The sequence below is a fragment of the Populus trichocarpa genome, chromosome 3, assembly GCF_000002775.5.
Source record: "Populus trichocarpa isolate Nisqually-1 chromosome 3, P.trichocarpa_v4.1, whole genome shotgun sequence".
Taxonomy (NCBI): Eukaryota; Viridiplantae; Streptophyta; class Magnoliopsida; order Malpighiales; family Salicaceae; genus Populus; species Populus trichocarpa.
This window is the reverse complement of record NC_037287.2, coordinates 11,424,998-11,449,670: the sequence shown is the minus strand read 5'-3', so window position 1 is coordinate 11,449,670 and position 24,673 is coordinate 11,424,998. Positions and strand designations below refer to the sequence as shown.

At 29.0% G+C, this 24,673-nt stretch overlaps 1 protein-coding gene across 9 annotated transcripts; it reads right to left on the bottom strand.

Moving 5' to 3' along the window:
• Nucleotides 1-3,967: 3,967 nt before the first annotated feature.
• LOC18096932 (two-component response regulator-like APRR2) lies at nucleotides 3,968-10,490 on the bottom strand. 9 transcript variants are annotated; one of them, XM_024598287.2, is made up of 13 exons: nucleotides 10,325-10,490; nucleotides 9,290-9,492; nucleotides 8,500-8,579; nucleotides 7,996-8,062; nucleotides 7,746-7,792; nucleotides 7,400-7,477; nucleotides 6,778-7,308; nucleotides 6,252-6,392; nucleotides 5,638-5,907; nucleotides 5,428-5,496; nucleotides 5,256-5,333; nucleotides 4,576-4,688; nucleotides 3,968-4,510 (listed from the first exon to the last, which is right to left on the bottom strand). In XM_024598287.2, the coding sequence occupies exons 2-13, from the start codon at nucleotides 9,417-9,419 to the stop codon at nucleotides 4,501-4,503; spliced, it is 1,614 nt and encodes a 537-aa protein (XP_024454055.1). In that variant the 5' UTR covers nucleotides 9,420-9,492; nucleotides 10,325-10,490; the 3' UTR covers nucleotides 3,968-4,500. The 9 variants fall into 9 exon arrangements, with proteins under 9 accessions (XP_024454055.1, XP_024454054.1, XP_024454050.1 ...); XM_024598286.2 differs by having other exon boundaries at nucleotides 3,968-4,470; XM_024598282.2 differs by having other exon boundaries at nucleotides 3,968-4,688.
• Nucleotides 10,491-24,673: the final 14,183 nt, after the last annotated feature.

The window sequence follows — 24,673 nt, the reverse complement described above, 5'->3', positions numbered from 1 at the left end:
CTTTTAAGTTTGCATGCCTTTTCTGATGTTAATTAGACATGTGATAAAGATAACTTTTTTTCTACAAGACCTTATGTGTTATATCTTGGTCAAAATCTTATGTCTTAGATTTTTAAAAAACAAAGAACTATAGTTTGCTCATCTAGTTAAGTTGAGTATCGTTCAATTGCTAACATTGTTGCTAAACTAAATTAGGTCTTTTATCTCTTAATTAATCTTCATGTTAATCTTTCATGATGTTCAATGATATATTATGATAATGTTAGGATCAATCAACTTAGTTCTAATCTTGTATTTCATTCACGAATGAAGCATGTTGCCATTGATTTTCAATTGATCAAAGATTAAGTACAACATGGTCTTTTCATATTACTCTTTTCTAATTATAAACTTACAAATGCTCTTACAAAACCTTATCCTTGCACTTGTTTTTTTTAAATCTCGGGATCAAGATTGAACTTCTCTCAAGCTTTATCTTGAGGGGCATAATATAGGATAACTTTTCTTAGTTTTTGGTTGTTTTTTTTTTTCAAAAATCCTCCTATCTTATTTTCATTCAAATTCTTGTGTTTTATTTTAATTGAAATAAAAACAAGTTTTGTTTGTTTTCGAATTCAAATCAAACACAATGCTACAAATACACACCAATAAAGAAATACAACTATAGTGGTCAATTCTCACCATTTTTATTGTAAAATTTATGGTTACTACTAATTATTTGTATCAAAATGGTTGAGTTAAAGTAAATTCTGATGCAGTTTTTTTAGAGAACACTTATGAATATGGAGTGATTATTCGAGACCATGCATATTCAATCATTCTTAGCGCCCATAAACAAATTTCAACCCAACAATTCATTCTCTTATGAGAATTACAGGCAACTAGTTATGTAGCTTAACTAGCAAACGATGTTGGACTCACGAATGTCAACATTGAGACTGATTAGATGATTCAACATATGTTGGAGTTGCATTCCCTAGATGATAATTATTCTGCACAGATATCTTTGATGTAACTTGTTCTCATAGCCTTCAAAATATGTTTACTAAAAGAAATAATAATAAGGTTGCCTATAGTTTAGCCAATATTGCTAATTTATTAGTTCATAAATACCCAAATTTAACCCAACAATTGAAAGTTGAATTTAAACTAATATAGAATAATTTCCTTTATATATATATAAATAATAATTTTTGTTGGAGTGCTGAAAACAAAATAAAGATGCGCCACCAAAGTTTATAGAGTTCTCGAAAATGTGTCAAAACTTGTTAGTTTAGACTTGAATATGCTGTTTTTTTTTAATTGCATAACATTATCATCATTGTTAGTGAATATGTTATGTAGTCAATCAGTTGGTTACATGTAAAACTAATTTTATTTATATAAAACATATTTATTATTAATAAATGTTTCTTTATCTTTAATATTCAATTATATTTGATTAATGAATCTAATGTTTGATTAATAATTCTAGAATGAAGATAAAGTCTATGGAACAAAAATGTTTTGCATAGAAAATTATAAAATTGTTATAATTATGAGATTTCTATTAAATCAAAGCATTGTTTAAATGTTCTTGGTCAATATTCTATTAAGATTGGACATTAATCAGAGCTGCTGAAACTGATGAATATTATGTTTCTTCCTTTATGAAAGGAAGCAACTGCTCTCATTAATTAATGTATAAGGGATACCTAAAACTAATATGCAAGTACTTGTTAAATGACATATACAATGAATTAACTCGTAAGAGAAATCCATATGGAGAGATCACTTATGTCTATAAAAAGGCTCATATAATTGTTGTGTAAGTGATTCTTAGACTTAAAATCACTAAGTTATCTTATATAGAAAGTGTTATGCTTTGACCCTGATTACACGTTGTCCTAATCAAAAGAAACAAAAGGGCATATATTAGTTATAGCGTAAACTATATGAAGGTACCTAAGTAATTAAGAGAGGATTCATCACTCTAGGTGAATTAGGAAAAATATTTCATCTGTTCTTAAATAATATTGATAGTGAAATCCTTGATGAAGGTGGAATGAGATTTGAAAAGAGTCTCAAATCGTATTCAAATAATTAACGACTATAGTGTTGAGATCTAAAATAATTTAACAAAACAGACATGCTTCATGTTGTAATGTCTATATCAGAATATTTTTTTATAAAGGGATAGTAATTACACTAAGAAACTAGTCACTAAAAGGTTAAGTCTAACCACTTATGACTTTCTTAATATTTGAGAGATCATGACAGATAATTACACAATGTCCTTGATCTTCAAATATAAGCCAAATAATTATTTAATTATATATAAATTAAATTTTTTAATTTATTTAATCCTACTTTATTTAGAGTTTTGATTTATATTTGGGTCAACTTATTAGGGAATCTAATGAGCCACACACATAAGAACCATTAGTTAGAAATTAAAATGGGATGATTAATCGAGTGTAACTTAATTGTAAATAAGTTTTAGAAATTGAAGACTAGAATGTAATTAATATAAAAGATTATAGTTCTAGATCTAGAAACAATCAAGCAAGGACTTGATTGAATAAGTTTATAAAATTAACCTAAAATAAATATGTGATATTATCTAATGAGTAAATTGATATTTTACCATTTATATGGCTTTTGAAGCTTATATATATATATATATATATATATATATATATATATATATATATATATATATATATATATATATAAGCCTCTTATTTTTTGGACATTAGATGATAATACAATAGCATAATATAGAAACATCTAAAACACAAAAGAAAAGAACTAGCACTCAAAGGTATAACAATTCATCTCTTTTAAAAGGGTTTAGAAGATTTCTCACTGGTGGTTCGTGTGGATTACTGTAGAGGCCAGACATTGAAACGACTTGTGGTTTGCGACAACCTAGTCTTGAAGCAATTATTCAAACCAAAAAGAACATCTGATCTTTAAATAATATTTGTAAAAACCTTAAACAACTTTACATTTATCTAACGAGATTCTTGAAACTCCAAAAAAAAAATTAAATTTATTATTTCCGTTGCATATATATGTTTTGGAAACCCAACAAGCACTCTATTCAAAATTAAAAAGTCAAGGTTTATAAAACCACAAGTCTTTTTTGCTTTTATGAGTTATCCAAAAATCAAATATGCTTTACAACGTAGTCTAGCTTAGGTAAACCCATTAAAATTGATCTATAGAAGGATGTATAAGAGTAAGAAAATATTTGTTTTAATGGTTAGACCTGTTTTTCAAATTGTTTTTAACATGAAAAGCATAAATCATTAAATTGATGCTAATCACCATGAATAAAACCAAATGGAATGTTGATGTGAAGCTTTTGTACTATGAAATTTGTTTTTGGGCAATTCTTGGTAGGATCATACCTTGATCCCCTCCTACCCAAATGTTGGTCAACCATTGACATATATAATAAAGAGGTTTTTTTCTTCTTTTTTTTCCTTTTCTTTTCTCATAGGTTAGGTAGGCAATTCCATAGTTTACTTGGTTGGAGCTGCATGATTCGTTGATTTGGTCCCTTTGACCATTGGGTAAAAGCACAATTCACCCTACTTTCTCACAACGACGAGAAGTGAAGGTTAAAAGCCTAAAAAATCCCCCATCCATCCAACTACTAACTTTGTCAACTCAGAATACCACCCTGAGGTAAAGGCAATTCAAATCTATGGCCGACGTGGAAAACCAGCCCTATTAATATATCCATCTTGGACGCTTGTGATTCCATCATTCACTCTGATTCAACCACTTTGCCAATACAATCCAGCATTTTCAAACAGTACTCAAATCCAACGTAAATGCTTGGACCCTAGGAAAACAACTTTTACTGGAAAAAAACCCAATCAACAAAAAGCCAGGCAATTTCTCAAAAAATTACACCTCATTTCAGGACTCCATCGAGACTGTTTGAGATAGAAAACTAGTCAGCATGCATCAAAGATTCCATGTCAAGTCGTCAACTTTATTCACAAAATCCATGCAGTACAGAACATTATCTCGATCTCCCCCATTGCCCATTATTACACATTGATAAGGCCCCACTGAACAAGACCACAAAATGACCCCATCAGCAATGTCTCAAACAAAGCTCTCACGCTTTTTATCTACGAGAAAACAGAACACCCAGTAGGCCAACATGCCCTTTGTTAGGATCTGTTCACAACCACAACTTTGACATGAGATGCATAACGTGTCTACATGGCTTTCATAGATGTTTATGTTGCCTCTTCGGAGTGACTGTTTACTGTGGCGATGGACAGGATCAGCGAGACCTTTTTGGCTGTCCTTACGTGGCTTGATGTCATCTCTAGCACATGCGCTTCAAAGACACGTGAGCTATAAGATAGATGGTCTCGAGCCAATTTAGAATTTGCTACGGACGTATCAAATCATGTTGGTCGAAAACTTTTTTATGATTGGTTGAGTCTAATCTTTTGATGACGACTGATGAAGGACCAGCTGAACTAGAGTTAGCTACCATAATCTGATTAAATGGCACCACATTAGAAGGAATTAGAGCAAAGGGGAGGAATTGATGAGATGCCTTGCCTGGAGAGCTCCGCTAGGACGCTATCTGTAGAAGGGGGCTTGAGGCCTATGGGCAACGGTAGCCAAGGTTTGTTGATTACCTCTTTCACTACCTTGTTGATCACCTCCTCGGCCTGAATGAAAGATAAAAAACGATGACTATTGCATGAGCACATTTGAACTTTGGATTAAATGTTAGGAAATTGCACATGAAAAATATATGGCAACCCTTGTCGGTGGACTGGAGAACATCTGTAACCAATAACGTAGTTGTTTTGCTGACATTGTAGACCATGGGGGTAAGTACTCGTGCTCATTAACCAAAATCTCCCTTCATCTACTGCGTTTTGCACAGCATTGGGAAGCATTAATTATTCAGAGTTTTAACATCTTGCATCAAGACGAAACCTACTATAATGTCCTGCAGCTTATTGCTAAGGGGATGTGATGCTGCTAGTTTAAAATCCCTTCTTTATGGAATATGTTTCCACAGTTTAACTCACTGAAAACATGATAAAGAGTCCAAAAACTTCTAGGAATTGTGACAGTTCACCCAAGTCAAGCTGTCATACTCTTGCTACACAAACTAGAACACATTTAATGACCAAGATCTAAAATATATGATCTTGAATGCGATCAATGAATATAAATAGAATTCTCAGAAAAACTGAATAAAAAGGAAGAGTAAGATGTTACTATACCGGTTGTAGGTCAAAAGGTTTTTGTGGCATGCCACAGCTGTTATCGACCATGCTGGCACTTTGAAACCCAGATGCATTCTGCATTTTCCAAAGAAAAGAATTTATGAGAACCTTAATAAGAGACATGAACACAAACACAAATAGATTATGACCTGTACATAGGTATGCTTACTTGAGGAAAAGAAGAAAAAGGACTATGCAATGGTGGCATCACAGGGCAACCCCATGCATCCGCATGCATCTGAAATATGACAATGAGCACAAATCAAGCAGCTGCATTCAAAGTTCTCCAGAAAATGCTTATACCATCAGTTTTAAAGCATGCTAGACAGGGAGAAAAAAATGTAATCTCTATTATGGTGTTTAATTTAACAAGAGTTACCCCTAGATAAGGCTTCCTGTGCCAAATTTCTGTTGGGGGCCATGGGAGATAGCTGGGTGTGCCCCACGTATGCATGCTAGCTGTGTGACTACCTGTTGCTCCCCACATAGGATAGACCGGGTTGGTTGGAAGATCATGGTTAGAATGATATGGAGGGTATGCCATGATAGGTTTATATGGATAATAGCTCCTTTGTACTTGCTCTCTATGGTGTGGCCATCGCCGGTCATCTTCCTTGGGCAAAATAGGCCTCCTGCGCATTCGATATTTCTGCCAGGAAACATGCAGTGGTATTTAATTAGCTAGAGTATGAATTTTTGTGAAGTGGATAAAAAGCAGTCTGAACTAGTTCCAAACTGTCTAGATAATTACAAATAACATTTAAAAGATTATGAAACTAATTTTAAGTGCAAACAATCAATGACAATGGGAAAAGTGTCTCCAACCTCTGTTCAGACCAATGGAAATTACTTCAATTAGACAAAAAAATGATCAGACCACGAAATGACAGACAGGGAAAGCAAATGCTACAAGAGCTTATAACAAATAAAAATATAATGATTCCTATTGGAACAGAAGCTAACAAATTTGGTAAAGGTAAGTCTACTACGAACCTGCAGATGACTTGCTACATTATGCCTAGTCAAGCTTTCCACTTTCATTAGCTCTAATACTCGTGAAGGAATTGCTTGATCTACACCTAGTTTTTCCACCACTTGCACAAATTTTTTGTGAAGCTCTGGTGTCCAGTCTACCTAAAACTCAAAATAAAAAACAAACAACAATCACCCAAGAGCAATCACACGTTGATGAAATTAGGAAAAGCATACGCCTTTTCTAAATAAACAAATCCAAATATAGTAGATGCTAATGCTTGTGACATTACTTCCGATTCAAATCAAGAATAAACAAATGAAGATCATGAGGTCTTGAAAATAGTGTTTACTTGAGGAAAATATGAGAAGGAAAAAAACAAAAAGAAAGAAACTAAACTTTAGAGCATTTTGAGGTAGCATATTAGTGGAAAAGGCATTTCATAAATGTAGGACAATTTGAAGGGGGAAAGGGGTGATGTGATTATGCCTTGGGACAGGATCAGGAACTTCAAAAGTATTTGATATTCAGAATAATCAGAGTCACCTTCATCTTCTTTCGATTAGCTCTAGTCCCATTGGAAGTATGAAGATCAGAAGCAACATCATTAGAATGGTTGAGACTGTCTTTATTTTGTGGATTGGGATGTATGTTATTCTCACTCTTGGCACCATCAGTTAAGTCACCTGTCTCTTTGATCACAGTCTCTATAAAGCATGGAGGATGCCCTGCTTTTAGAGTTTCTTGAGACATGGCACAAGTTGTTTCGACAGATTTAGATTCCCCCTCTTGCTCCCCACTATCCTTTTCTACTGAGCAGTTAATATGGTCTTGGCAATCTCCATCATCCAGCAGCCGCCCTACTTGTTTAAATTGCCAAGTTGAAGGAGCTGGATGCTTATCACTAGCTGGTGACTGCTGCTCATTGCTTTCCTGAGCCAAAGACGCATTTTCTGTTTTCTCCATGTTCTCATCCTCGTTTTCTTCAAGTTCCACTTTGAGCTCAAGCATAGAAACTATAGAATCTTTGACAGGCTTTAGTGATTCGGATTGAACACTCCCACCTGCATTAAATGCCTGCTCAGAATCAATGAAGTCAGAAATTCTCTTCATGGCATTGAGATCATAAAGTAAGTTCCTATAAATAGTAAACAGAATTTTAGCAAACCTTATGAACCACATGCTGCCATATATTCCTTAGTTTATCTTCAGAGAGTGGTTTCCGAAGGAACTCAACTGCACCAAGCTGAAAATAAATAGCCACAGAAATAAATTACATGATCATGAGGCATGGTGACTGTCTCCAGGTTCTCCTTTAATGCATGGAGCATTAACTCAAGAGTCAAAATTCAATGAAAGTTCTAACAGTTGAATGGGATTTGCTTCAATCACTAACTAAACAGAACTAGAACCATCAGAGAGAATTAAAACTTGAAAAAATTATGTGGCATCAAGCATTTAAGTATGTGCAACTTAGTATACAATTACATAACACTGGCGAGTACAGTTCTTACCGCTATGCACTTCATCATGGTGTTCAGGCAATGAATGTTTGAAGTCACTGAAAAAGAACATAATTTCGCACTGTATTAGGAGCTGTAAATTATATTGATGAAAATCTATCCAAGCTGACAAAGTAGATTTTTCCTGAAGGAAATGACAGAACACATAAGAAAGCAACCAAAACATGAGGAGCTAAAAGATGTGAATTTTTAAAGCATTACTCTCATGCATAGAAAATATTAACATCATATATGAACTTACTAATGGTAGGCAAGTCCTTTGCAGTTTCTAGAAACTTGAAACTCCCATTGCTATTGCTCGTACTCACCTGTGACCATAGGTTCTATTAGATTGCCATTCAAGTTCAGCCAATCCAACCAGATTTAGGCCCAATTAAACAATATTATATCTAATTAATGCACTTATATGAAGTGATTATGATGAAAATGGTAATAAGTATTATTTGGCTAACAAATGACATGAGATGGGAAAAGCAACAGCAGCCAGTCATTTCAAGGATTATTTGGAAATTACTAATACCTCTAGGGCGGCTAGTATCTACTATTAATATACATTATGTAACCCTAATTTAACATATAGTGAAATAAAGCTCTTCGTTCCTATTAATGTAAGCATATTGTCGAACCACGTTAAATTTGTGTGTTTTTCTTGTTTACTCTCTTGTACAATATTCATCATTGTTGCTGCAGGTTTCACAACATTCACCAGGTATTGGAAAGTTGGGTTTGAACTAAAGGAAATTACCTCCACTATAGCAACATGGAAGCTTCCAGGTTCATTTGAAATTGCTAAGAGCGCTTCATTCTCATTGCAGAATGTATAAACTGAAAATGGGCATGGTGAGGTTAAGCAGAGGCTCAAACAGGAGAGAATGCATCACTATTACATTACAGGATATAAAAGTGATAAATATTAAAGAAGACCAAGAAACGAGCAAGTTTATCAATATCTCAAAGAAAGCAACTATATATTTTGTTTGGGATCTAAAAGATGTAGCTTTAATATCATATAATGTGGTTTGAACAGTATCCTAGGGTTCTGATTGGAATTAAGAGATGATAAAAGAGCCAAATTAAATCTCTGGTAGAATGATGTTGAAATGGCAAACACAAACTAACCAAATTTTGAAAAAAAACAAAAAACTACAAAATATTGAAAAATAATAGACATTCTTGTATTTCCACTGCTCGAACATACAGAGTTCTGAAACACCGATAATAACACTGACCAAAAACAACTAAATTTTACAACTTTTGTTTACGATCTGGAAACTCCCTTCATGTAGTAAAGATGACTTGTTGCTTTAGTAAAAAAAAATCCTTTTGTCAGTACTACGTTTGAGCATTGCAAGAAATTGTTTTCCATTTATAGATCTCAGTCACAACCACTTTCAAGTTTTATAACTAATTAGCTTCTGTTTTAGTTAAAATAGGTTGAAATAAATTAAACAACGCAAACAAAATTTCTACTTGAGAAAGATAATTAGTAGGCAAATGGTTGAGAAAGAAAGGTGGGGAATCACAAAATCTCTAACCGATATAGTCCAGTGCTTCCAGTTTCGATTTTATCTCAGCAGCAGAACTGTTGTCCTCATCAAGGAGAAGGACACTGAGGCCCTTTGGAAAATCCTTCCATGCTGATAAATCATTAGTGGTACAAACCATAGCTTGCTTGGCATCGTTTCTCAAGCCGCAGACAAGTTTCCGGTATCACTTCTTATCAGCATCAAAATCAAACCTGCATGACCCACATGAACATGAATTTCACATCAAATCATCACTACTTGATCTGATGTTCTATACTGTTATGCCAACCATAGAACTTAGTAATTAATGAAAGAGAAAAAAGAACAAAGAAAACCCAATAATTGAAAAAATTATTGTTGCTTAAACAACAAAATTCAGTTTCAAGAAAAAAAAATCAAGAAATTCATGGCTAAAACATCATATAACAAGTCTCCACTGAAAACAGAACTTTGTTCAGACTCTAATGCATGCGTTTTCTCTTTCATGAAATGAAGAAAGATTCTTGAACAGTCACTCTGCCAGGGCTGGATCATTTATTTAACACCAACATAAAAAATCATGAAAAAAGACCCAGATAAAAAACTGATAAAATACAGCACAGTGTATTATTATCACCTGTAAGAAGAGAAAGATCTTGCTCAAAGTTCAAGATCTTTATTTGCTTGTGCCAGTTTTATAAGACAACACAAAAACTAAAAGACCTATGTAAGATCTCTGCAATATACACCGAAAAAGACAAGAAAATCCAAAGCATAGACAGGAAAAAAAAGAAGAGGAAAAAGAACAAACTTTCAAACCAAAATTGGGAATTCTTTAAATGGAAACAGGAAAGTGAAACAACATACTAAACCCCCACTTCATGCATGCACATATTAGCAACAAAATCATCACAGAACGCAAGTAAATCACATGAAAGAAACATCAGAGTAATGCAACACACTCAGCTATTCTAGGAGAAGAAAAGAGCAGCAGCAATGGAATGAACATTATATATTGATCTCTACGTATGTACTTTTGTTTTTTGCATGCGCAGTACTACTTACAGCATATAATCTTCTTGACTGAAAAGTCTTTCTTTCTCTCATAGCTTCTGCTCTGGCTGTATATAGACGACCAACAACTCTTCAAGGGTAGACAGAGAGAGAGAGAGAGAGGGGTTTGAGTGCGCTTTCTGTGACAGGGTGATGTTGTTAGGACGTGACAAAGGGTGATTTTGAGCACGAGAGTTTATTACGACTAGATAAGAATTTGAAGATTATATGAATGGTACAGTAAATATATTTAGGAACAAATAAAATAAGTTTAGATTAAAAAGGAGATTTGATGATGTAAAATTACAATAATAATTAAAAAGATTATAACTTTTATTTGGATTATATTTAAATTTAGAAGTTTCTAAAAACCATTGGATCTTTAGATTTTTAAAATTTCATTTTAGAGTTTTAGTTTTAATTGTTTTTATATTTTTTATATTTTCAAATTTTATTTCTTTTCTTTATAATTCCAGATTTTTATTTTATTTTCTAATTGAAATAGAGTTTTGAACTTATTTAAGATTTTATAAATCTCTCGAAAAATTATTATTATTAGAGAAAGAACAAAATTTACGGACTTGGAGTTTATATTTACAATCTCTTTTGCTCATTAAAATTTTTGTATTTTTATTTATTTATTTGGCTTTAGTGATTTCTATAGTATAAAGTTTTGATTTATTATTATTATTATTATTATTGCTTTTTGTAGTTTGTGTTTTTCGACAAGATTTTTGTAGTATAAAGTTTTGATTTATTTTTTTGCTTTTTTTAGTGTTTTTTTTTTTTTTTTTTGGGCTACACTTCTGTTTCGTAGACTGTAAAGTTGCTATCGGTTGTCCACAGACCACAGAATATGCAATAAAGCCTTCCGAAAGGTCAAAACCCTCTTTTTACTACCTTTTTAAGTGAATATTCCCTCAAATTTTAACCAAATTTAAATTTTCTATCTTTTATTTTTAGTGCTTTTATAAATTTAGACAATTAGTGGAAAACGAACTGCTTTGTTTACAGAATTGCGTTACAAGGAAGGAATTGTTATTGAGGGATATATTTGTCTATTCAAAATAAGAATTAAGTCCGATTAAGAAACCTGTAAAATGAAAATTAGATTCTTGAGCTTTTATAAAATTCTAAATACTAAATTTGAAAAAAATGACTAAAGCACTCTTCCTGTTTAAGGAAATACTTTAAATGTCTCTCTCTTTATGCTCAAAATTCGCTTTACTATAGGAGAGATAAATTTAAAAACCATTAAAGATTTTGGATATAAATTAACTAAAACTTTACTTATATATATATATATATATATATATAAAGGGAGATTTTGTTAATTTTCAAAACATTTTATTAAAGTTTATAACTTCAACATGACTTATAAAATATATAGGACATCATAATTTACCAATAAAAATAAAAGTACCATCAAATTTAACTTAGATGTGTGATAAATTAATCGTTGTACGTATCCGACTACATCTATGGGTTTTTTTTTTCTATTAAAAATTATATTTAGATAGCTCAAAGCATTTTAAAAAAGAAAAAAAAAATGTAACTTCAATCATAGACTGAACTTGATCAAATAAGTTGATTTTATTTTAATCAGATAATAAAAAAAATAATGACAAAAAATAGACCAATTAAAAAACAGTGATAACAATAACTGGAAAAAAAAATGTAAAAGAAGACAAATAATATAACTTAATTCTCAGCTCATTAAATACAGAATGATGGAATGATAGAAAAATGACAAAAAAAATAGCACGAATCAATCCAAATTAACATGACTAACTTATAACCAGAGAAATAAGAGGTGAGTCAACTTGGGTTAATCTACAAAACTCATGGTTCAAGTCATGAGATTAAGATAACTCTATAGAAAATAAAACGTAAGAAATCACAAAACTGAAAAGAAAATAAAAAAAATAAGGAAAAAACACAAAAATAAGGAAAAAACACAATGTTAACATGCATTAATTTTTCAAATATGTGACTTGGGCAAATAGAGTAGAACACCCTAATGCTAAACAAATTAAATTTTGAGGGATTAACTTGGAAAAAAAATATCAATTACACAAAAGGATCCAAAACAAAAAATGACAATTAAAAAAATAGGGATCAAAATTAAAATACAAAATAAATTTTATTTTTGTTTGAAAAGTGAAATTGAAAAGAAAAATTAATTGAACAAAAAAAAACACAGTTAAAAAAAATGATGATCAAAATTGAAATAAAAAATAAAAATAAATTTTTGATTGAAGGGTAAAATTGAATAAAAATACCAATTCAACAAAAGGCCCAAAACAAATAATCAAAAGAACAAGGATCAAATTCAAAAAATAATATATAGCAAATTGGGATGAAATGATGAAATTGAAAACAAATAAAACTCCTTCAAAAAGATCAAGAACAAAAATTAGAAAAATAAAAAATTAGGACTGTAGTTGAAATAGCAACAATAAAGAGGGTCAAGGACTATCACTGCGGACATGCACCGCTCCACCAGAAAGAGAACATGGCGGTACTTCCAACGACACTGGGAGGCATTAGAGTCTCTCACTCATCGAAGAGTGCGCCACAAAAACTCCACCTTTCTTTTTATTTTTCATATTTGATCAAATATCAAATTATCCCTAAGCTGACATGATAATAATAAAAAATTATTGTGAAAAGATAAAAAAGCTCAGTGACACCAGTTTTAAAATCTTTCCTTTTAAGAGCGTTTTGGTTGTTTCAGTATGCTTTTTAATTTTTATTATTTTTTATATTTCTTCATATACCAAATTGCCCCTTAAATGATATTATAATGATGAAAAAACAATTATGCAAATACAGAAGCACCTCTTGACATCAATTTTAAATCTTTTGCTTCCAAAAGTATTTTGCTTGTTTCACTATGCAATTGAAATAAAAAAAAAAGATTTATTTCTTCCCTATGAATTTGGTAATGACTATTGGGCCATATGAAAAGACTTCAATATCCTTGAAAACTAGTATTAATTTTTTTGGATAGAGAGGCAAAATCGTCATTACACTATTCTAGTGACAATGCAAATAAATATGGGTGAATAGTGTTTGTCAAAAAAGGTTTAGCTTTTGTTAATGGTGGTTAGGATTGAATTTCTCCGTTCCAAACAAATAATAAAAGAAAATTTATACATTTGATTTTGAACCAATCAAAAAACCAGTTTCATCAATGAGTGAACCTTTTTTAATAATCAATAACCTAACCAAATATCTCGATTATCTTTTACAGACTACACCCAAATCCTAGATATCAAAATGCATGATCTTTCATACTTTATATACTAATATATCTTGAATTTTATAGTTTTCATATTAGATAATAGAAAAATGGTTAACCATCTCATTGCTATGGATTTCAAATGGCAATTTAAATTTAAATCATGCTCCACATGTTAAATAATATAAAGATGTTTGTTATATTAAGAATAAATAAATCATAACTTTATAATATAAGTAATTTCATATATTGCACCATTTCAATTAATAATTTAGATTGATAAAAATACATCTTCCTTCTATCTTGATCTCCTTCTCTACACCTTTGAACTTTTCAAGATCAAGTTTAATCTATTGGAACGCTTCAAATTCTTATAAAGGCTTTTTTTGTTAAGGTGAACTTGTCTCAGCCAGATTCATTAGTTCATTTATGCAAAGTCACAAATTCAAGACCAAGTATCCTAAAATAATAAGTATTTGTTCATTCTAATATGGAAAATTGAAACCCTTTAACTTTAAAATATTTGACAAGTGGCTTAAAAAGGAAGATAGAGTAATTGTTGGTAGAAAAAAAATATTAAAATGCATTAGTAAAACCCTAATTTGACATTTAAATATATTTTTATAAAGCAATATATTACATCACCATATCCATACTTTGGTTGATTGATTATGACCAATCAATCATAATGGTTGATTATGACCAATTCAACTATAAGAAAATCATAATTGTTGATGATGGTATACATAAATAATATACACAATATTAGTATTCAAAAAATAACCTTCATCTTCACTATATGATATCGCATGTTAGATAATATAAGGATCTTTGTTATTTTATAAACACATAAATCAAAACTTTGTTTATGCATGTAATTTCCATACCTTTCTCCATTTCAACCAGTAATGAAGATGTTTGACATAATTGCCTTTTTTTTTTTCCTATCTTCATCTCCTTCTTTACACATTTAAACTTTTTAAGATCAAATTTCAATTATGCAAAAACAACTTGATATTATCTTCCTTTACTTATTCTAGTATTTGATATGGTTGATGAAATTGCTATAAAAAATACTTGATTAAAGAGAAAGACTAAGAGCCCTTTAATAGAAGTACTTTTATTTGATGAGAGATTTGTTGAATATTTGGAAGAGTTGGAGTGCCTACGATGGGGAGATTGGTTACCTTCTCATGTCCTAGTATTTCTAAATCATCAATCATGGATTGAACATTTTGGTAAGATGTAAAATGAGAATAAACTAGCTTTCATTAAATTCTCTATAAATGACTCTACTGATAAAGTCATAAAAACCTTTTTCAGTTCTCCATAAATGATGTCATTGATAAAGTCATAAAAACCTTAATTTAGATTTTGGTTCTCCATAATTGCTTCTAGGCTAAGGAGTTTGGGTTCGACTATTCTACGTTTTCTTGTAAAAATAAGTTCTTTATTAGGATATAAGTCTTTTCGATGTTTAATTTAGTAAATTATAGGACATAAATAATGTGTGTAAAAATAAAGAGAAAGAATAATGTATGAGGGTGTATAATGTGTTGGTCATGTGTTATGTGACCTATTTTATGGTCTTGTATGGTCTTATATGTTTTTACCTGGTGACTTGAGATATTTATATATCTTGATCACATGAAATTACCAAGTGAAACATGGAGTTGTAGATATATCTTATGAGTATAATTATGAAGAAGTAACTTATAAAACAAGTTATCAATTGTAGATGTCATAATAGACATGGTAAGCGTTATACTTGCCATTGGTGGTAGCTATCGACAATGTATGTAGGCATAAGATATCCATTGACAAAAAAGCTAGGTGTTGTCCTAACATCTAAGAGCTCATAACATTGTATTATGGTGTGTCAACGTTGATCTCCTTAGAAATCTATGCAAGATTAGAATTTGATCCACGGTGCATTATTAGGTTAAGGCCTATGACTTAATGGAAAGGGCTATCCATTCTTTTTGGCCAATCAACCAACTTTTCTATAATTTTATTTCGAAGATCTTATTTTATTTTTTTCATATTAACTAGTATAACTTTTATGCCACTAGGTTTTTTAACCAAACAACAATTATAACCATAAAAGCTACAACCATAGTTATAACGATAACCCTAATCGGAGTCTAACTTCTAATCAAAAGACCTCGTAAATTAAATGTACACTTCATCAAATCTTTGATCTAACTCCTATAAATAATTGTTTAGGATACCAGTCTTTTTTTTTTTTCAATTAAGTTGTCTTTTATGATTTTTCTTTAATGATGATAGTTTCATGGCCCACGATTGAATAATGATGCACGGAATGCTTGGATGATAAGTGCACAACTTTGTGAGAAAAAAAAAAGAATACATCAATGATTTCATGTTTTATGATTATTATTTTAATTCAAGGTTGTGGAATTCATTAGTACTGGTTATTATTGGTTTGTAGAGATCATTTATAATTATAGCATATTATCCTTAAGCAAGAAACAATTAGGATAGATGAGTAGAATATGATGAAGTTGTAAGAACTTTATATTGAATTTGGGCTTTCTATGACTATGTCTTATGCTAAAGTGTTTGGGATTGGTTGTTCTATATTCTCTTACAAAAACAAGTCCTCTATCAAAATAAAAGATCTTCTAATACTTAAGTCAATAAATTATAAGAGATAATGAAAGTATAACAACAAAAATGAGAAAATAGGAGAATGCATTTATAATGATCGTGTGTTATTGTATGGAGTTGTGTTAGTGGTTTTTATCTTATGTATTTTCTTGATGACTTGAGGTATTGAACCTCAATATATAAGCTTACCTCGGAGAGAGTAGGGTTGCGAACAACAAAAAAAGCAATGATGGAAAACAATTATGTAAGCACCGTATTGGAGGGAGGGTTAAGCATTGTAGCCACTGGTAGGAAGTTGGGCGCCCACAAGTGATTGATAAAAAAAGGTCGATGCCTATTGGAAAAATAAATTAGTGAAAGATAGTCATTAGCGAGAAAGGTTGGCATTGTAATGTTAAGTCATGTGTCGTAATTCTCATTGCTAATAGTTATTAAAGAAAAAATAGGTGTTGCGTTGATCTCCAAGTCTTAATAGTGCATTGTGGTGTATAACAACACTAAACTCCCTATGAATTTGAATGAGATTGGGATTTGATCCATGATTTATTGTTAAAGTGAAGGCCTATAACTTAGTGTATAGGGTAGCCCGTTAGGGCAAAGGCTTGTTAGGGAACAGAGATTGTCAAAACAAATAAGGACTATCCAAAATGAACAACCAAGTTGTTTACTTAGGCCAAGTCCAAGTGGACAGGGATTGTCTTTAATGAACAGACCTATTTATTCTACTATATGTATTTTTTTTAGTGTATCCTGTTAGAAAATAAGGGTTTTTTTTTTCAATTTATTTTCTTAAGATAAAAAAATAATTTTGTACCGGATATTTTTTCTCTATTCATTTTTAACTTTCAATTCCTTAGTCTTACTTAGAATGTGTCTTAATGAAAATGCAATAAATCATTGTATCTTATGCTTTTTCTTTATTTAATAATCAAATAGAGAACAATTTATGTAATGAAAGGGAATTTTAAAATATGTTCTTAGAATTTGCCTTATGTATAATTTACATTTAGAATTTTCTAGAATATGCCATTAAATGTATTAAAAATGAGATGATTATTATAAGAAAAATACTAAAACGAGTGGTGTTTTCATTATAGCAATCCACACTGCCTAGTTTTTAGTTTTAAACTTTTTTTTGTTTTGTTTTTTTCAATTGCAATAATTTATGTTTAAAGGCATGACCAATTTATCTAAAATTATCAAGGAAGGACAAAATTGAAACAAAGAAGACCAAAGTGTAAAATAAAGAGAAAACTAATGGCCAATCTAAGATCCAAGAGAAATTTTCTTTTTAGTCCTTATACTTGCCATTTTCTTCTTTCATAGCACCTATAGTTTCTAAACATTTTCATTTTGGTTCAAAAGTTTATTTTCTTAACATTTCACTTTTTAAGTTAGTGTGAAGAGAGAGAAAGCGATTAGTTTTATTATTTTTTGATGACAAAACTCTTTGTTTTTTGTATCCATGAGTTTGATTCAACTAAGAGAGTATGATAGTGGTTGTTTGGAACCTTAATCTCACATAGAAAAACATATCAGTTGAAAGAAAGAAATTTCCCTACTTTGATTGTATGTTTTTGAAACTTTTTTTTGTGTTTTTTGGATTGTTAAATTGGTTTTTGGTGGTTTAATAGGTGACTATTAGATGTTTTCAGATGAAAATAGAATAACAAATAGATTTAATTTTTTCTTATTTTAAGAAAAAAATTTCAACATTTTTTTATATCAAGAGGTGTTCTTTCTGTATAGCTTTTTTTAATTATTTTATTTTATTTTATTCAATTATTTTCCTATGCATGTCTCTTTTTTTATTGTTTTATTTAGTAAAACAATAATTCCAAGAAATAAATTTATTAAATATAATTGAGTCTATGATCCGTGTTTCAAGATAGATTTTATATTTTTATGTATCTCTCAACTTTCTAATTTACTCTTTGATTAAATATAATTTCATTTTTACTTGGTTTTCACACTAAATGATAACAAGTTTTCCTAATATATACAACATTGCATAGTATTTTGTTTTTTCTTTGATTTTATCTAATCACTTTCACGTGTTTTTGTTTCTATTATATTTTGGTTAAGTAAAAAATTAATTATAATAAATAAATTTATTAAAAACAATCGAGTATATGCACCGTATTATATATGCACCGTATTATGAAATCAAATATCTTGATTTATATTTATCTCTTGATTTTTTTCACTTTAATCTTTAGTTATTGTTAACAAATTTTTTTTATATATTTATTGACATAAATGATTCTCTATTTATTTAATGAAACATTTACATTGGCTTTTCAATTTATAATTATGATTTTTTTATGTAAAAAAAACACTTGTATATTTATTTTTTTATTTTAAAAAAATTATCCAACCTATGTTTTCACGGGAGTCAAATAGCATTCAATAAATAATTCTTAAAATATAACTTTATAGCATATATGGAAATACATGTGTTTTATTTCGACTTGTTAATGAATTTAACCGGTCATATATTTTTTTTAGTTGAATCAATAAAATATAATTATGAGTATGTTTATTCTTGGAAAAACAATATCTTTTCTTTTGGTTAAAATGAAGGCAAGATTAATGCTCAAAGAACAAAAGAAACTACATTACAAGTTATTGTTTATTTATTTATTTTGTTAAAGACATGATATTTATTTTTTATTTCTTTAATTTTTTATTACATGTTGTTCATATAAACTAAAGAGAAGTAGAAAAAATCGAAACTATAACATGGTCGGATAAATTTCCTTTGCAATCCTATGTACATGTGACATCATTATACATATATATGGTAATAAAACATCAAGATTTTAAATATATAACAAAACAAGAGCCATCTAAAATTCTAAATTATTCTAAGTTAATGGTAGTTATTATCTGCATTTGAATTCATAGTAAAGCAACTAAGTTAACCAATGAGAATCTATCACGAAAGAAGTTCATGCCTATAAGATAGTTCTTAATGTAGTTTAAAAGAGTTTATATTATCCAAGAAAATTCCAAAATTAGACAGCGTACGGAATGATACGTCTTGTCAAGGTTTGGTTAGGGTTAAAAAGCAAGCGTCGATAGTCACGTGCCCTCCGTGGCTTCCTCCTTCTCAGCCACGGGAACCAACTTATACAATAATAACAAGTATATCATATTTATTGTTCTATATTTTATTCAATTTAGCTCATTCAATTGACTTGATGTCATGTTTTTCATAAATACATTAATTTAGAAATTAAGTAAATTCATACACGGGATCGAGTAATGATTTATTATTTTGAATTTGAAAAATTTATTCATTCTTTCATACTCTCTTGTTTCACAATTACACTGGAGAGTTAATTTTTAATATTCTAATAATGATGGTGTGATAAAGGTTATCTTGTATCTGGATGAATTAAAAAAACTTTCCAAGCTAAAATTAGAGTTTTAATTTAATTAATTTAAACCCTAAAAGTTAATCAGTTCTAACTCTAGATTCAATTCTAGATTTACTCATAGAATTTTAAATTTATATTACTAAGTTACATAAGTATTAATATAATTAAATCTATTTCACATAAATAGTAGTTTAACCGAAGGAATAATCAAATAATTAAAACAACTTGAAAGTAAAGTAGACTCAACAACTTAGAAAATAAATACTTACATTCATGGAACTTTGATTACAGTCATGAATTGAAACTCTTGTATAATGAAACATAGTTTTGGTATTTTTAGTTTATGAAATTGAAATTACAAATCTACTAATTACAAAAAAAATTGCAAACCTACTTGACCATCACCTACAAAGTTATAACTAAAGGAGATCAGGCGTTTACTATGAATTGCACTATACAATTCATAGTAAAAGCTTGATCAGTTTTAGTTATAATTAATAAATATACGTATATTATTTTAAAAAAATCTCTTAAGAACATTATTAACCCCTCAAATCTGTACCTGCATCAGAACACACATAATTAGTAAGATCTAGAGATGTTTGACATGTATAATTTTAGATGTATTGTTAAAATGTGATTACTAAAAATATGATACTTGTGTTTCACTGGAAATGAAAATTTTAGTTATGGGTATTTATTATGTTTGGTTCATCATTTGAAAACCCATGAGGAACTTGGGCAAGTTAAATATCTTACCCTTAAATATTAAAGTACTTAATTTGAAAGCAAGATATTTAATTTTTAAAAATATTAATACATGTATTATCTATGTTTAAAACTAAATTATTGAAATGAGTACAATAATAATAATTTATTTTTATAAAATTATAACTTCCAAGTAAAATAATATATTTACTAACAAATTATATAGCATACATATTATATTAATCATTTTTATATGATATTTTAGTCATCAAAATATATAATAAGTGTCAAAGGTCATTTCCTAGTCAACTATGAGTATTTAAGTAAAAAACATATCAAATGCCTCTGCATCTCAAAATTCTTCTTGTTTTAAAAATAAAATCATATTTCCAGCATCATGAGCAGTCTAACTTCCTTATGATATTTGAGATTACATTCTTAAAATTAAATTAGGAATAAGAACATTTAACCATTCATCATATGATTGCAATATAATAATACTAATAATAATAATAATAATAATAAATCTGTATTTTTATGTATATAAAATAAGCAATAAATTATTTTGAATTGATTTAAGAGTCTTATAATTTACATTTGTTGAATATACACCACATAAAAAATATATCTTTGCAATTGTACACTAGAACAGAATTTTCACATATTTTTCATGAATAGAGTACTCTACATAAATTAATTGTGTCCATAAGTCAACACCTTTCACATTTTCTCATGTCCTTTTACTAACAATCATATATATTATATAAACAAAAGTAATTATCTTTTCATGCAATAATATAAATAAAAATATAAACAAAAGTAATTATTTTATTGAAAAAAAAACCATTTTGTGCGTTTATAAAATTCTAATCATGCTAAAAATCTTATCCATATCGAATAAAACATGTACAAACCATTTCACAAAATATATGTGAAAATTGCAACCTATCGACCTTGAATTTCATAATAGCATTTACAACGCATTTTCGATTCTATTCACGAGCAAGGGAGAATCTCATTTATTTTACAGTAGAGATAAACAGCTAAGAAAAATTTTTTCCCTTTTTTTTTCTACTTCTTATTTTTAAATGCTAAAAAATGTTTATGATTATATAAGTAGAGAGTAGATAAAAGATTAAATAATGAATTATGATTAAATTTTATAATAAACTCATAACAGCTAGTAAGTGTTATATAATGGCTACTAACTGTTATAAATATAATAATTAACAATTAATCAAAAAAATTATAATTAAGTCAAAATAAATTAAATATTAATTAAACATTGTTATATCTATGTTGTATTGAAGTTTATGATATTTTGTTAGTGAGGTTCACTAAGTATAAAAATATTATTTTTAAAAAAGTTAATGACGGGATTTAGAGATTGTTTATTATTGTAGGAGCTTTTGTTATTTGCCCAACCATAAAAAAAAAATGTTTACTTGGTCGAATAACTTTTTTTTTTGTATTGAATCTTACATATAATTGTGTTTCAAACTTTGATTTTGTAGAAGGTAAAATAACTTGTTTTTCTTGTTAGTGGATATGTTATGTAGTCAATCGGTTGGTTATATGTAATACTGATTTTATTCATGTAAAACATATTTATTATTAATAAAAGCTTTTTTTATCTTTAATATTCATTTATATTTTATTAATAAATCTAATGTTTAATTAATGAATTTAGAGTAAAGATAAAGTCAATAAGATAAAAAATATTTTTGCAAAGAAAATTATAAAGTTGTTATAATTATGAGATTTTTATTGCATCAAAACATTGTTTTTAAATGTTCATGGTTAATGTTCTATTAAGATTAGATATTAATTAGAGTTGTTGAGACCAATTCATATTATGTTCCTTTTTTATGAAAATAAGTAGTTTCTCTCATAAACTGAGGTATAAAGAATATCGATACTAATATGTATGTATTTTTTAGATGACATGTACACTGAACTAACCTGTAAGAGAATTCCATACATAGAGATCACTTATGTCTATGGAAAGACTCTTGTGAATTGTGATATTGTGCAAGTTATCCTTAGACTTGAGATCACTAAGTTATCTTATATAAGGAGTGTTATGCTTTGATCATACCACATATTGTTCTAATCAAAGGTGACAAACAGACAGATATTAGGTATAATATAAACTATATGAAGGTATTAGAGTAATCAAGAGATGATTCATTATCTTAGGTAAATTAAAGAAAATGTTTCATATGTTCTCAAATAGTATTGATTATGAAATCATTGGTCAAGATGGAATGAGTTTTAAAAAGAGTTTCAAAATCTTATTTAAAGAATCAATAACTATAATGTTAAGACCTAACATGATTTGACAAAATGGATATACTTCATACTATAATATCTAAATCTAATTATTCTTGATGAATGTATAATAATTACATTAAGAAACTTGTCACTGAAAGGTTAAGTCAGACCACTTATAACTTTTTCAGTGGTGGTTCGTGTGGATTACTATTAAAGGCCAAACACTTGGACGACTAGTGATTTGCGACAACCCAGTTTTGAAACGAATATTCAAAGCAAAAAAAATAATCTTCAAGTAATCTTCATGTAAACCTAAACAACTCTAAGTTTATCTAACGAAATCCTTTCAATTTTTTTTTAAATTTATTGTTTTTGTTACTTGTAAGTATTTTGAAAAGCCCAATATTTCATTCATAAAAACATGTTTTTTATTTATTTTATATGTAAAATCAATCTCATAATAATTTTATCTGAACTTATATTTTTTTAAAATTTATTTTTTGAAGACCTTTATTAAAATCAGTTTTTTTAAACCCTCAATCGCAAAAACTACTGAAATGTCAATCATGCACTTAAATCTAAAAATTTTGGCTGGATGGGTTTTTTAACTTATTATATAATGGAACCCTTTAAGAACGAAAGTTCGGTTTTTAAATCATCATCTATTAAATTACCAATCTTAGTTGCCAAAATTGGTACAAGACATGAGATAGTCAAGACCCCTAGTCATTGTCTGAACATCTAGATTAGTAGTTGAGTTAGATATTCAGACAATAATATTAAAGAATAATTAAATTAAATTAAATTAAATTTCAAAATATCAAGTATTTTTGTTTATCCCTTTTAACCCGGTCAGATTTTAACTATATGAATCGGATTGTGAGTGCACAGCCAAGGCAGCTTGGGTCCACCGACCCTTTGGTTGCGTCATCTAACTTTTCCCAACACTGACAAAGTTGTTTATAACCTGTCTGTTTTTATGTTTTAGAAGTTTTTTTAAAAAATTAAATATTTTTATTTTTATTTTAAATTAATATTTTATTTATTATTTTATATTATTTTAATATACTAATATCAAAAATAATTTTTAAAAAATAAAAAAAATATTTTAATTTATTTTTAAATAAAAATACTTTAAAAAAATCGATATCATACTCTCATGTACCCACGTATTTAAAATTAAAAGTTTAACCATCAAAATGGTAGATAGAATTATTTTATTTTGGATAAAATCTCACATCTTTCTAGTTTAGGATACAATTCAATTGATATTTTAAAAAAGATTTTATTTAAAAAATTAAAATTGATATTTTTTATAGTTTTTTTATATATACTTACAATGTTCCAATGCAAAAAATACCCTTATAAATACACTGTACCGTATTATCAAACACGCATTTAATTTTGAAAAAGTAATACTACATCTAAAGATAATAACAAGAAGTTGTCTTTTATCTCTTATAATTTTGAATCTCCGTACTTAAAAACCATGGAAGTTCTTCGAGGTCGCAGGATTTTGAAACCAAAGTAAATTAAAAATCTTGTTAGCTTTACCTGTCCGAACATGTACATATATGCAAATTGTCCGGCAGCAAGAAGGGAAGCAAGCTAGTTTTATAACACTGCCTTTATGCAGGTTTCCCTGTCCCACTACACCACTACCCAACAACATCACCATTAATTCTAGCAATAGGCATGATAGCCGATTGACAATAATAGAGAAGCTTTGCCACTTTCCCTCTCAGTGGACACCTCCACGATCCCTTGTAGGATATTTGAGCTCGTTGATTTTTAAATTATTTTTAAAATAATATATTTAAATATTATTAAAAAAATATTTTTTTTATAGTAATTCATCAAAACAATTTAAAAATATTAAAAAAATTAATGAGCTGTTTGTCTCCTTCCTCGATCCCTTCTCATTGCTATTGAAAACTTCAAAGGGCTTAATCGATTTCGAATTTGACAGGGTAATTGTCAAAACCCAATTATATATACCTTCAAAAACATCACCTCAAATATCCGAAAATCTGTCTTCTTGTCTGGATGAATAGTGTAGTAATTCAAGAGACGGACGCTCTAGAAATCAAGTTCCTGCTTTACTTGAGAACCACAAGTTCT